General features: G+C 40.7%; 1 protein-coding gene and 1 long non-coding RNA gene across 9 annotated transcripts in view; both read left to right on the top strand.

The window, feature by feature from the left end:
• LDLRAD4 (low density lipoprotein receptor class A domain containing 4) overlaps window positions 1–13,684 on the top strand; it is a 293,336-nt gene that overhangs the window by 144,148 nt on the left and 135,504 nt on the right. For all 7 annotated transcript variants that reach the window (XM_075494312.1, XM_075494317.1, XM_075494314.1 and 4 more), the window contains one exon: window positions 377–517. In XM_075494312.1, coding sequence (XP_075350427.1) covers window positions 377–517 — 141 coding nt within the window. The remainder of the gene's footprint in view (window positions 1–376; window positions 518–13,684) is intronic.
• LOC142406012 (uncharacterized) lies at window positions 5,328–8,657 on the top strand. Of its 2 annotated transcripts, none has more exons than XR_012774409.1 (3): window positions 5,328–5,576; window positions 6,274–6,381; window positions 8,500–8,657. It is a non-coding gene; the product is annotated as an uncharacterized LOC142406012 (long non-coding RNA). The 2 variants fall into 2 exon arrangements; XR_012774408.1 differs by lacking the exon at window positions 5,328–5,576 and adding an exon at window positions 5,803–6,092.

Genomic DNA, 13,684 nt, shown 5'->3' with positions numbered 1-13,684 from the left:
CTTGCCGCAAATATGCAAGGTCCCACACAAACATGTATGAGAACACGATCTTTGTCCGAAGTGAATTGTAATCAACATGAACTACAAAAAATATTGTCTGTTTTTTAAGAAGAAGAAGTTGAATTTCCCCAAATGTCAAATCCAGTTTACTAGTGGATTGATTCTGGTGATCTAGAATGTCTCATGTATATATTTATATGTGCAATCCTTACAAATACTGTATTATTTATTTTGGGGGTAAAGTTCCAAAGACCTGTCCACCATGATAGCATCTACTTGAAAAATATTGCCTTTATTATCAGTCATTCTGGCAGTGAAGAAGGTAAGCACCAGTTTCCTCACAAATTTTTGTTTTGGTTTCTTTTTTGCCTTTCAGAGTGCAAATTCACCTGCGCCAGTGGTAAATGCTTGTATCTTGGTTCATTGATTTGTAACCAACAGAATGACTGTGGGGATAACAGTGATGAAGAGAACTGTCTGCTTGTAACAGAGCATCCACCTCCAGGCATCTTTAGCTGTAAGTACTGGCTCTTTGTGTGCATCCATGTATGTATGTATGTTGAATATGTCTGTTTATCTCAGAAATCAGTCTGTTCGGCAGCTTGGCCTGCAGTATGGTATCTGGGGGTGATAAGACAGAGGAAGTAAATACTGTTTTTCTCTGAACCAGCAGTAATTTGTAACACGCTTTCTCTAGGTTTCTAAACCTGAAAAGTTGTAGTTATATAAAGGGAGTTTGTGCTGCAGACATTGAGGTTATAATCATATGGATCATATGTGGCTTCTGAGAAAAAGAAAACGTGGTATATAAATGATTAAATAATTTGTTTTCTAAGGCTCTAAAAAATATTTTACGCTTTGTCTGTGTGACATTCTTTATATGCTATTAAGAAAGTTGTAATCTTTCCAGTTATCATTCCTATTAATCAAATATATTTTATTAGTGCTGAGATCAGCATCATTTGGTAGGTCGCTGAGCTTTTGTAGGTATATATTTAAAATAGCTTTAATTGCTGTTCTTTGGTGCATAAATATCTCACACAGAATGCCAGAGCTTATCACCAGAATTGCTCTGTTAGTGCTTTGCCCTCAGGGATGTACGCTGAAATCAAACTTGGATTTTGTTTTTGGATGTTCTGCAATAATTTATTTGTACACCACAATTCAGCTTTCTGAATGGGGGAGAAATTTTCCAATAATGCTTCTGGTCTACAAGTACAATAGAAGTGGTGTTACATTACTTACTGCTTTCCAAATGGTTTGGTTCTGCCAATACAGACATCTCTCAGCATGCTGTTTCACCTCTGATTGTGACTATGGCTTAGGAATATCTGTGTTGTTATGTTGTTATTAATAAAAGGAATTATAAGCAGCAAGTATCTGTAATTTTTTTAATGAATGCATGTGCCATTAAGCAGGACAGAATTAGTGGAATGGATTCATAATAGAAGAGGAAGTCAGGTGTTGGATATACACCTTTCCTCCTCTGCCCTCTAACCTCCAAATGGACCTGTTTCTAAATGTTGTACTGTAAATGTTTTTAAATCTTGTACTTTGTGGTACTTTGGTACCTCTGCAGTGATTTCACAGGTTTGAAGTAATAATGGCCTACATATGCTTTTATGTTATTTCATTTTATTTTTGTTTTGATTTGTTTTTTTGGAGTGGAACTCTTTCCAAAGCGCCAGGACTAGCCATAGGCTTTGGTGATGGGTCCAGATCAAAATGTCACATGTATTTGCCCATGAAGTTAGGCTAACCTTGGCTTTTGAGTTGTAAAAAAGTTATTATTTGTGCATGCAAAAATTGTAAGCATATCTTTAAAGTTCAAATAGAGGAATTTTTTTGACTGGGATAATGTACAGCTCTTCTCTTAAACCAAGCCAGCACACCCATTTGCCCAAAAGGAGCCATGAAAACCACTGTGGTAGCAGATGGAGGGAAGGACTTTGGTGACAAGCAGCAGTTGAGGCATTGCAGGTAGTGGCCCTGCGCGGCTGCAGTGCGACGGTGGCACCCTGCAAGTTCCTAGGTGGAACTCCCAAAGTCTCCTTCAGCTTGAGGTCTGATAGCCGAAGCGGTGGTGGTTTTTCAGTACCCCTCCGTCCTTGTCGCACTGTGGCAATCATGCAGTAATCACAGCAGCGTGTTGGCATGACACGCTGGCCTTTTCCTCAAAGGCCTTTGGACTGTAGAAATTGTTACTTGCTTGATCCAGGATCTGCAGACTTCCTGGTGTCCCCCTAAGCCACATCCCTCCCTTCAGGCGTTGCAGTAGGTCAAGAACGTGAAGCCGGGCATGCCTGACAGAGAGCGGCACTGGTCAGCTGGCAGGTCATCCTCCTCTCCTCTGGCAGCGTAAAGTTTATCTGGACCAAACACGACAAAATGTGTCTGCAAAAAACCTTCAGCGGCAGGTTTCCTACTGCTTGCACAGAAACTTCAGCTGGCGTGTTTCATGATCCTGTCTTTGGAATGTTGTGCAGGTCAAAGTGGCGGCTTTTCTCTCACTTTTCAGTGGACATGGAGAAAAATTGTTTGCTTCCTTCTCAAATCAGCCTTTTACAGGCATGAGGACTGTTACCACCCATCTGTCAGTTACCCTCTGGGAGGGTTTGGGGGGGAAAAAAAATCACCTTCCTTCACATGATTATGTTTCCTTAAATCTGTTATACTTTTTCATTTTCTCTGACTCCTTCTAAAATACTGTGTCCAATAGTCCTGCTACTTCAGACCTCCCCAGTGCTAAGTGAAGAGGAACACTTAGGTAAACAGTCTTATTAAGTCCTTCAAGAACTGTATTTGCTGGTTTTGTAACAACATTACAAATGAGGAGTTTGTAGAGGAAATATTTGATTTATTGCTAGGAGCATTCAGAAGTGTTTAACTTTTTGCTTACCTTGTGGTAGAGAGAGTGGTTCATTATTGGCTGCGTTTGGGGATATTGATAGTGACTGTACTTATGCATCGCAATAGGGACTGTGCAACAAGTGCTGGTAAATAAAGGGACTTCTGTTTTCCATAAAAAATCAAACCCTAGTGAAACATGGTGAAACAAAGAGAAAAAAGATCAAAGCCAGACTGAAAAATAATACAACCATAAACAGTATTTTAAATAAATGAGGATTAGTGATATTTATCATGTTCTGGCTATTAAACAGGCTGTTACGTAGTAGAAATCAGTGCCACTTGGTAATAGAAAGAGCATTATTATGAATGTGGCAGTTGGTTGTATTGGGTTATTCCAGTCTTGAAAAAATGTTTCTAGAATACTTGTTGAAGTGAGGTCCCCAGGCCTTAGAGGGATGACATGTTGAATTAAGGAACTTGTGCATGCTTTTGCTCAATGATTTTAATGGGGATCCCTACCAGAGTACACCAGAATATATGTGCTTGAAATGTCCCAGCTCACATGTATTCATTGGCCTCTAATTAGTGATAAGAAGGTACTACAGCTCTATAAGAAGAAAATGAGTGTTTAAAAAAAATCACTTGAGGAATTTTAAAGCAGGAATTTCTGGTCAGTGTTATGTATCTGTTCTTGCATCTTCTTGCTTGTGCACAGTTTTTGAAGGGGGAGGAAACTGTTGAAAGGAGCCACATGTAAGTGTGCGCTGGTCTACGTCCAAGCATGGTGGCCTGTTTCTCCCTGGGACTGCTCTTGTGTTTACCTAGAGCACATTGGCACTACTGTGGTATGCCTTCCCCTCTGCTGTTTCTTCAAAGAATCCCTTTCTCATATTGTATTCAAACCTTCTATCCTCCTGTGGTGGAAACAATATTAATCTCATTTCACAGTAATACATAGATTGCCCCCAAATGATGTCTAAATAAATAAATTTTCATATGGAAGTTCTGGTTCAGTTTATTTAAGCAGTATGTGCCATGTTAGCGATAGCCCGTATTTCCTGGCTATTGAAGCATTTCTCATTTGTGTTCTTGCCAGCAGCCAAATCCAGAATGTCTCGTTGGAGCTCATTGTTTAGTTTAGTTAAGTTGCATGAGCAGCGGTATAGAAAGATATTTTTTGTGGGTGACCTGCTCCCTGGATCTCGTGATTATAGCAGACGCTATCTCATTGTGTTAGAGGAGTTTAAATCTCCCAGACCTGGTGTTCCTCTCTCCTTGATATTCTTATCTGGCTCCAGTGTGAAGGCTGTTAATTCAGTCTTTTAAATGTTGCTACTGAACTCAATAAGATGTCTCACGTGTGCAAAGTTAAACAAAACGTGTATTTCTGCAGCCCTTTGGTTTTATTAATTTTCCTCTGCTGACTTGTAGGTAGGGTTTCCTTATGCTGCTACATGGGCAATTTAGTCTGTACAGCACAGAGAAATTGGAGGGCAACTGGGGAAAATCTGCACCAGCTCCAAGGTGTGTTAGAGTCTGATTTTAGACAACACAAGCTGCAATCCAGCAAGTTGGTCAAAATACATGCTAAGGCATTTAAGCCAAACATGTTAAGGTAACAGCTTGCTTCGTTTACATTGGGATTTTTAACACAGGTTTGGTGATGCATGTTGAAGTGTACTTCCCCCTCCTCAGTGAGGACACTCCAAGGTTACTGCACGTTTCCCTACAGGTAGCCGTGTGTAAAGTAGCCTGTGTCAACTTTCGTAGGTCCACTTACTGTTTTTATTTTTCATCAACTATGAAGACTTATTGATTGAGATAATGGAGATGACTGTTCTTTTAACACTACTTGGAGGTCGAGAGTGTATTTAACGGCACAAAGCCATGATAGGAAAAATGAGATGAAGAGTAGGATTTTAAACATTGCAGACTTGGCCTTGGCGGCAGCTTGCCGCTCCACGTGACCTGCAAAATTTGGACTCTGAGGAATTGAAACAATGTGCCTGCTTCTAGCAGGACACAGTTCATTTGTTCGAGCATTTCCCTTTGTTTTGCAATAAATGATCAGCCTGCCTTGTCCTGCTAAAAGTAAATTAGATTTTGAAATGGGAAGCATAGTCTGTTGTCTGTTTGCAGACTGCAGTATCCAAGCCATGTCTAATTGAGAAGGGTTGCAATGGTGGAGATTTTAGTTCTTTAATTGTTTGGTGGAAAACAGTACAGGTAGTTATCTCTGCTGTGATCTGTATGTGTTCGTGGCATATGAAACACAAATATTGACATGAACGAGAATCTGAAGAAGAATAAAATAAGGGAGAACAAATCCTTCTTGTCATGTGAAAATTATGTCTACATCAAATTTCAAGTTGTCAGCATTGATGGGAGGTGATGTGTCATGGCTGTTTTGGCATAGAAGAGTTTGCTGTAGGAGTTCATTTTCCTCTGCAAGGTAAAAAACCCAAACAAATCAAATATATAGCTCTCCCTTTCACCACCCCCACCTACTTCTGTCAGCTCTGAGCCTTGTAGGGATCTGCAGGGGGTTGGAGAATGATTCTGTTTTAAAAACAAAAAGCTCAATCAAAGGAAAATATTTTGTTTAAAGAGACCTTTGGCATCCCCCTCTGACTGTGACACCGAATTTGCGCAGATAAAAACAGCTGCTTAGATTTACATTTTGATTGTGCTTCTGCTTTCATGTGTGCCGGGCTGTCCCACTTCAGGTGAAATTTATCCATTTCTTTAAATATTTAGCAGTCTAGCGTTGATGTTAATGAAAGTCTGGCACTGCTATTTTGAGCATTGCAACAATGATAGTAATTTTCAGTGTCAGATTACTGCTTCTCGGAGGAGAAGGGAGATGGGAGGAGGGAAGAGCGAAAAAAAAAAAAATTGTTTCGGGTCTAATAGAGTTTGTCATCAGCCTGGCTGTGCCAGACAGATGGATCATGAATACTGTCTAGACGCTCTCTGCCTGAGTGGAGCTGTGGTCTCTAAGGACAAGCAATGAGACGCCGGCTTAAGTGACTGGGGAAAGTCAGGACGTGCTCCCCTCTAATCAGATAGCGATCCGGGCCGATCCTGCCCCGCTGGGCCGGAGGAGAGGCCCCGCTGGTGCTGGGAGCCAGTCAATACTGATCTCAGCTGAAACTTGGCTATCACGGGGCTTCAGGGGGGAAAAGAGAGGGGTGGTGTTGTGATGCTATTGATTTTAGCTGCATCTGCCCAGGGACTGCGGGGTGATTTAGCTGGGAGTATAGATCTCGGGAGGGGGTGGATGGGGAGAGCCATCATCTGGCCATAAAGCACATGCATAAAACTGCTCGGTCACCTGTATCTATTGATTGGTTTAGTCAGAGTATACTCTTGAAAATGCTTATTTTCTTGCTTACTTTTTCTTGATTTGGCCCACTTGTTCAGAAGGATTCATCTCTTCTCCCTACCTGGGGCTCCGTATGTCCCCGGCTGTTAAGGTGAGGTTACATGAGGCTGCCTACAGTTTGGAAAGGAGAAGCTGTGTTTAACCAGGTGAGACCCGTAGCCTAGGGCAGATCTTGTGCTATTTAGCGATCTCTCATGCTGTTACTTGTCCTTTCTCTGTCACTAAGCACAATTAATGATAAGGAAATAAAAATTTCTGATGTAGACGGAGCAATGAATATTTTTTGACTAGTGGAGTTATAACAAAAACTTAATTTGATACATATGCTAACTTACTTAAAAAGCAAGAGGTTCTCTGGGTTTTGTAGTACAGAATAAGCCATAGCATTCTGGATTTTAGTTCTGTGTATATATAACTAAATATTGGATAGGTATTTTTGTTTAGAAAATCCAGTTGGTTTTCAGGCTATAGTGCAGTCTTGTTTCTTAAAGTACCATAAGCAGATTTGTTTTGAAATCGTTTCACCTTTGCATATTTTTGAAGCATGTCATGGAATGTCAGCAATTAATATGAGCTTGAAAATTTGGAAAAAAACCCCAAAACATTAAGGTGAATTTTGTGGTTTCCTTTAATATTTTGTATGTATTTTTTAAAATACTGTATTTCCTGGTGTTTAATAAATGAAGTAGAATGCTGGTCCCGTGAATTCTTTAATAAAACTGCAATTGCATTCAGTAATGCTAGAGTTTACCCATTCTTTATCCACAGCCTTACAGTATTAGCAACTCGGACAAGCCAGACACACACGTATGTGGCCAATAACGACCATGAAATATGCTGGTACAATGTCAGGTATTTGCATTTGCTTACAAACAGGGCTGAACTCAGCTCCTGCTAAGGAATTTCTATTTGACAAAGTTTCCAGCTGAACATTAATCATATTTTTACAGTTAATGAGAAAAGAAATAAAAGCTCACAGTGCCCTGCAGATGAAAATGTGGGAATTTCAGTAGCTCTGAAATGCTATATTATTCATTCACAAAGTACATAAGTCAGTTGTATCACCTTTAATCAGGATCTAGAAACAACATTTGTTAGAACTGTCTGTATTTGTTCTTCATACACCTTTCATTCACAGCTTCTTCAATTCCTGTTAACTTTTAGGAAACTTCATCTAGTACTAAAGATTACAGTTTAGTACAATCTTGCCTGGTAATGCCTTTGCTTTCTCCTGTCTCCTTTTTCTGCTACTGAATTCTGTACAGATGCAGAAGAGAATTTTAAGTGCTCAAAGTGTACAGTGTATTAAAATCTTCATTCAAAGACTGATTTTCATGTGTCTGAGAAAGTGGCTAAACTTCAGGCTGGAAATCTCAGAGCAGTAGTGCCAGGCATCAGTTATGATGTGACTTTCTATCTTACAGGTATGCTTGGCTCTGCAAGAGACAGGAGCTCCTTGTGGACCAGTATGAGGCAGGGAAATGGCATCCTACACTCTCTGAGGGCACCCTTTTTCAAACTGTTTTCTCCACCAGAAGTGCACAGTAGCAAAAATATTTCATAAATGCAGGCCTAAAACTAAAGTACAAAAACCACAGCGCAGTATCGTACCACAGGCACAATCCTCCCCCTGGAGAGAGGAAGAGAATAAACTGTGAGACAGTTATTTTCAGACATTATTTCACATACAGCTAGTAAGTGCTCAAACACGACATCAGAAATCATATAGAGTGGAACTGAACAACTTTTGTTGATTGTATTTTCAGCCCACATTAATAAGTATTGTTCATTGCTGTCCTCCTCTACATTTTCATTTGCAGGGGTCACACTGTACAGTGCACTAGGAGCTGCCTGGCTAAATCTCTGTAAGTTTTAGATGTAGTTGTGAAATCCTCTGGTGTGAATTTTAAAGCCACAGCTCTCCCTGTCATTCATTCACATCAGTTATCACTGGTAAATGCTCATTAGGAGCACTGCATTTGTGCTGTGTTTGCATTTGGCTAATAGAAGCCTAGAGGAGCAGTCACAAACTATTTCTTCTGTATGGCATTGGAAGCTGTTCAGGAGCTTAGGTAGTATGAAGATTACTTATATTTTCATATGGTTTAAAGTGTTTCAGAGAACGTGCTTTTGAGGCAGCTTTTTTTAAAATAAAAAATAATTTTAAAAAAACTCACAAAAAAGGGACATAGAGTCAAACGAGACGACCTTCCTTCTCTAGGAATGCTGCAGACTGTGATGTTTGATTGTGTTTCATTCTGCAGATGCATATCTGACCCTTCGTCTCCAGAAACTCTTCATCTCCCTGATGAAATGAACCACCTTAATTTTTCTGAAGCAGGCTCATCTTCTCCTTCTGTTTTAAAGTAACAGCTGAGATGAAGATGAATTTGGAGTTTGCTTGTATGTTCTGGTATAAATAAATGCACACTGAAAAATTTCTGTCTGAAGTTTCTGTGTAGCTTAACATACAGCATCATGTTGGTGCTCAAAGAAATCCATGCTTTTCAGTGCTCTCTGTGGTCTGTATTGTGTGTGAAATGATGTTTTCCCATATCATGTATTGTTTAACCAAAGCATGTTGCTTTGGCCATTAGTGTGCAGCTATTTATCTCAGACTGGAAAGTCTGAGAAACCCTATTTTCTCCACAGTTTTGCCAGTGCTTGAAACTGACATAAGCCAGTGTTGCCCCTTGTGGTTGCTCCCTCACTTGTCCCTGTGCAAATGCTTGTGCAGCCATGCAGGAATTGGGTTGGAGATGTGGTCTGGTTCTGATGAACTCTGAGAAACTTCCACTTTGTTTCAGCCAGTGTCATGTCTTTGATTCTCTTCTCAGCTCTACTGTGCAAACTATTCTGCCAGCACAAAGCAGAGGGCAGTGGAAGTGGCTGCGTTCAGTGGTGGTTTATCCTTGACTGGTTTAAGGTTTCTGTGAAACTATAGTGTTATTAAATGCTTTAGTCCTTGCTTCACTAAAGCATATGCTTCAAGACCTTTCCCTGAATACAGGAGAGTTTGGGAATTAAGAGCTAATTGTTGCTTTCCCCCTTCTCCCCCATTCTGAAAATCTTATCATTTGTCACTTTTTTGCTACAGAGAGATGAAACAGAAGAATGAAGCATCAGAAGGGATCTCTCATGAATGTTCATGGGCTTGGGTTCACTTGGAATGAACCCGTGCTAGTAGAATGTAATATAACATTTCTTTTCAATAACAAAGTCCAGCTTGGCTTAAGACATGGGGCTTTATTGGAATAATGTTAGCTAGTTAAATGAGTTCATAGGAACAGCTGTCCTGGGTCAGATCAAAGGCCCAGCTAGCCCAATATTGAATCTGGCACTGGCCAGTTGCAGATGCGAAATGGAAGAGTATAAGCAAATTAGATAAACAGTTGTGCTTTTCCCAGTAAACCTGGTTCCTTGGAGGAATGCTGCACTGCTCTGAGTGAAGAGTGGTGGTGAATGGAGTTTACTCCGGTTGGCGGCCGGTCACAAGCGGTGTTCCCCAGGGCTCTGTGTTGGGGCCAGTTCTGTTTAACATCTTTATCAATGATCTGGACGAAGGGATCGAGTGCACTCTCAGTAAGTTTGCAGACGACACCAAGTTGTGTGGGAGTGTTGATCTGCTGGAGGGTAGGCAGGCTCTGCAGAGGGACCTGGACAGGCTGGATCGATGGGCTGGGGTGAATTGTATGAGGTTTAACAAGGCCAAGTGCAAGGTCCTGCACTTGGGCCACAGCAACCCCATGCAACGCTACAGGCTTGGGGAAGAGTGGCTGGAAAGCTGCCTGGCAGAGAAGGACCTGGGGGTGTTTGTTGACAGCCGCCTGAATATGAGCCAGCAGTGTGCCCAGGCGGCCAAGAAGGCCAATGGCATCCTGGCTTGTATCAAAAATAGCGTGGCCAGCAGGACTAGGGAAGTGATTGTGCCCCTGTACTCGGCACTGGTGAGGCCGCACCTTGAATACTGTGTTCAGTTTTGGGCCCCCCACTACAAGAGGGATATTGACGTACTGGAGCGTGTACAGAGAAGGGCAACGAAGCTGGTGAAGGGTCTGGAGCAGAAGTCTTATGAGGAGCGGCTGAGGGAGCTGGGACTGTTTAGCCTGGAGAAAAGGAGGCTGAGGGGAGACCTCATCGCTCTCTTCAACTACCTGAAAGGAGGTTGTAGAGAGGTGGGGGTTGGTCTCTTCTCCCAGGTAACAAGTGATAGGACAAGAGGAAATGGCCTCAAGTTGCGCCAGGGGAGGTTTAGACTGGATATTAGGAAATTTTTCTTCACCGAGAGGGTTATCAAGCCTTGGAACAGGCTGCCCAGGGAAGTGGTTGAGTCGCCATCCCTGGAGGTATTTAAAGGACGTTTGGATGAGGTACTTAGAGACATGGTGTAGTGGTGGGTTTTGGCAGTGTTAGGTTTATGGTTGGACTCGATGATCTTAAAGGTCTTTTCCAACCTATATGATTCTGTGATTCTGTGAAGAGCACGGGATTTCTGTCCTGAGAGAATTCAGCATTTACAAAGGGCAGGAAATGAGGTGAAGAGAAAATGTCTCATTTCATAAGTGTAAGAACACGAGAAGATCCATCAACCCTTTGCTAAGCAGTAGATGTGTGGGCACACTGGTTTCTTCTATATTCAGCACATGCTTTTCATGTTAAGGCTTTTTGAATGTAGGACGCAAGCTTGAAAGTGCTGAATTCATGTGAACCTGAAAGACTATTTGCCTGGGTCTTTTCACTTATTTTGTGAGGAACAGATATTTTTAATTTCTCTAAGCTTACTGTTTTTTCTAAGTGGTGTGGGGATTTTTTTGGTTTGTGGTGTTGGGGTTTTTTTGGTCACGATTTGTGGACTGTGTGACACCTTTATATTTAATAGTGAACCGAGTTCATCTTGTGATGAAAGTAGGCTTAAATTGGGCTTGGATGTTTAAAAAAAATACACACACAAAGCCTACTGCATGTAGAAAACAGTTGTCACCTGTGACTGTATAGCACACTGGCATCAGATACTGTGGGAGTACATGCGTGTATATTACAGCAGGCTTGCACTCATTTTTGTTTTATTCACACATATGTCTTACGCAAACGTAAGGAGTGAATACAGACTAGTTAGCATTAAGAAATTTATTTAGACCATAAACGAGACAGTTGACCAGCTACTTATACTGAGCCACTGTAAGGAGCTAAAGGAAAACAGTAGATCAGGAGAGAGTGAGTTGTTAAATTAATTGCATTTTGTATGTGATAGATTACTTTTCTCTAAGTTAGAATACTTAACTATTAACTATTAAGAGGCCAGAGAGGGATGTATGTAACACAACGTTAGTCCAACCATACATGATAAGATCACAGTTCTACTTATCTTTCCAGCAGTATTGCTACACTGGTAGCGTCCTCTTTCCTTCTCCTCAGATTTCTCCCTCTTCTTTCCTTCTGTTTCGGTATTGCTGTGTAATAGCTTCATAAAAGTAAGACAGATTCAGGACCTGGGGGGTGTAGAGGTAATAATGACGCACTATGTGAATACTGAGTCTGGCACCTAGTAGCACCTTGATAGAAATAGAAAGCTGTGATCACAGTATTAAAATATGCTAACAAGCTGAAGGAGCTAATGGGCTCAATTTTTACAGTGCAGATGTTCATCCGGCACTTGTGCTGAATGCAATAACAAATGTGTGGGGGCTGATGGTGATATTATTGTGTTCTTGGCAGCACAATCCTCCAAAACAATCTTTCCTTTCTTTTATATTTTACCAAGGTTTAGAATGTTCTTTTTTGTGGTCTAAGATAACGAATGTAAGTGTGTGTAAACAAATGGGTATGACTAAGGCCGGTTGTCTTTATTCAAACAGGGGGTTCTATGAGAATGGGTGCACTGCTGTATGTGATGGTGGGAATCTGTTTCTCAGTTCTTGGATAGTTCATGGTCTGCATCTCCTACTAAATTTCAGATAGTTTTATTGTTGTTGGTTTCGAAACCTATCTCATCTGGCCAGAATAAACCATATCCTTTGGGAAACTGTAGAGCCACAGTCTGATGTAAGGGTCTTCTCCGGGTCTTTTCCAGAGGAGAGTTGGTAGTCTCCTGGAGAACAGTCACAGTGGCCTGTATTCCAGTCAGCCTGGCCACCCATCTCATGGTACTTCACGTATTCAGTCTCTTCATGTTCAATGCTCTGCAGCTAATGCAAAGAATGATACTGCTATCTTGCAGAACCTTTCAGTGGTTTCAATAGGAAATGATCTTGACTTCTTTCCAGCAAATTCAGATATTCCAGAAGAAATTACCGTTTGTACCAGTCAAAGATTTGCTAGACAATGTTGGAAATCATTATGTTGCAAACCTGCTCTTTTTTTTCCCTCCCTGACAAAGGTACTGGCTTGTTTGTTTTAATTACCAGGATGAAAGGTACATGTGGCTTTTGTTTGTAATAAGCTGCAGCTCTCACTGTGAATACCTGTCACTTTTGATAGGCTATTACAATGTAGATGATCAGTCAACTGGCCGGGAGTATTTGGGGCTGGCGGTGCTCCTCCAGCAAATGCATTTACTGTGCTATATAACACAGGTTTCAAACCATGTCCCCTTTTGACAAGCCTATTCCATAATGTATGAGGAAAGGAAGTTCCACTGATGGTAGAAAGCTAGAGGAAGGACTGAAATGATACGAAGAATGGAAGACTTGGTGATCAGTGAGTAGGTCTTGCCAACAATTCCAGGTTTGCTTGGCATCTCTGCCACAGACTTTCTGTGTAATCCTGAAGAAATCCTTATTGGTTTTCTGCCTTAATTTCTTTATTTATAAAATGGAGATAATGATGTTTATCTACTTTGCAGAAGTAATAAAGGAAGATGAATTTTTTACGTGGTTGAAGAAACATGCAAAGAGATGTTAAGCTGTAATAACCTCAGAAAAATGGGTATTATACTGGAAAAAATACAACGATAAGCCAACAGTGGGAATTAAAAAAAAAGTTTAGAAATTATGTGCTTTATGTTGTATATTAACATTAGCACATACTGTCTAATATTAATAAGTTTATCTTTAATTTTTGACTTGTATGTCAACATCTAAGAGCAAGGAAATGGATATGCTAAATAGTTTCTAAGTAGGTACATAAGAAGTCAATTTGCATTAAAATGTGACGAGACAGAAGAAGAGGGGTGAGGTTTCATCAGTCAACTATAATTACACAATTGGAGCAGAATATCTTAAAAAAAGGTGAATGTAATGCAATGTAATGATATTTGGTTGTGTGTTAGTGAAGTCTGAAGAGGATATCAGAAGGATTTAATCAAATGAGGTCAGCAGTCAACAGAATGATGGATGAAATTCAATCTTGATTAATGCAAAGTAATTCATACTGGAGGGGAAGGTATGTGCTATTAATACAGTTTATCGGATCGTAATTAATTGTGTAATTTAAGGAAAAGGACCAAAGCAT

Source organism: Mycteria americana, chromosome 2 (genome assembly GCF_035582795.1).
Source record: "Mycteria americana isolate JAX WOST 10 ecotype Jacksonville Zoo and Gardens chromosome 2, USCA_MyAme_1.0, whole genome shotgun sequence".
Classification (NCBI taxonomy): domain Eukaryota; kingdom Metazoa; phylum Chordata; class Aves; order Ciconiiformes; family Ciconiidae; genus Mycteria; species Mycteria americana.
Note: the sequence above shows the minus strand (reverse complement) of the source record. Positions and strands in the feature narration are given on the sequence as shown.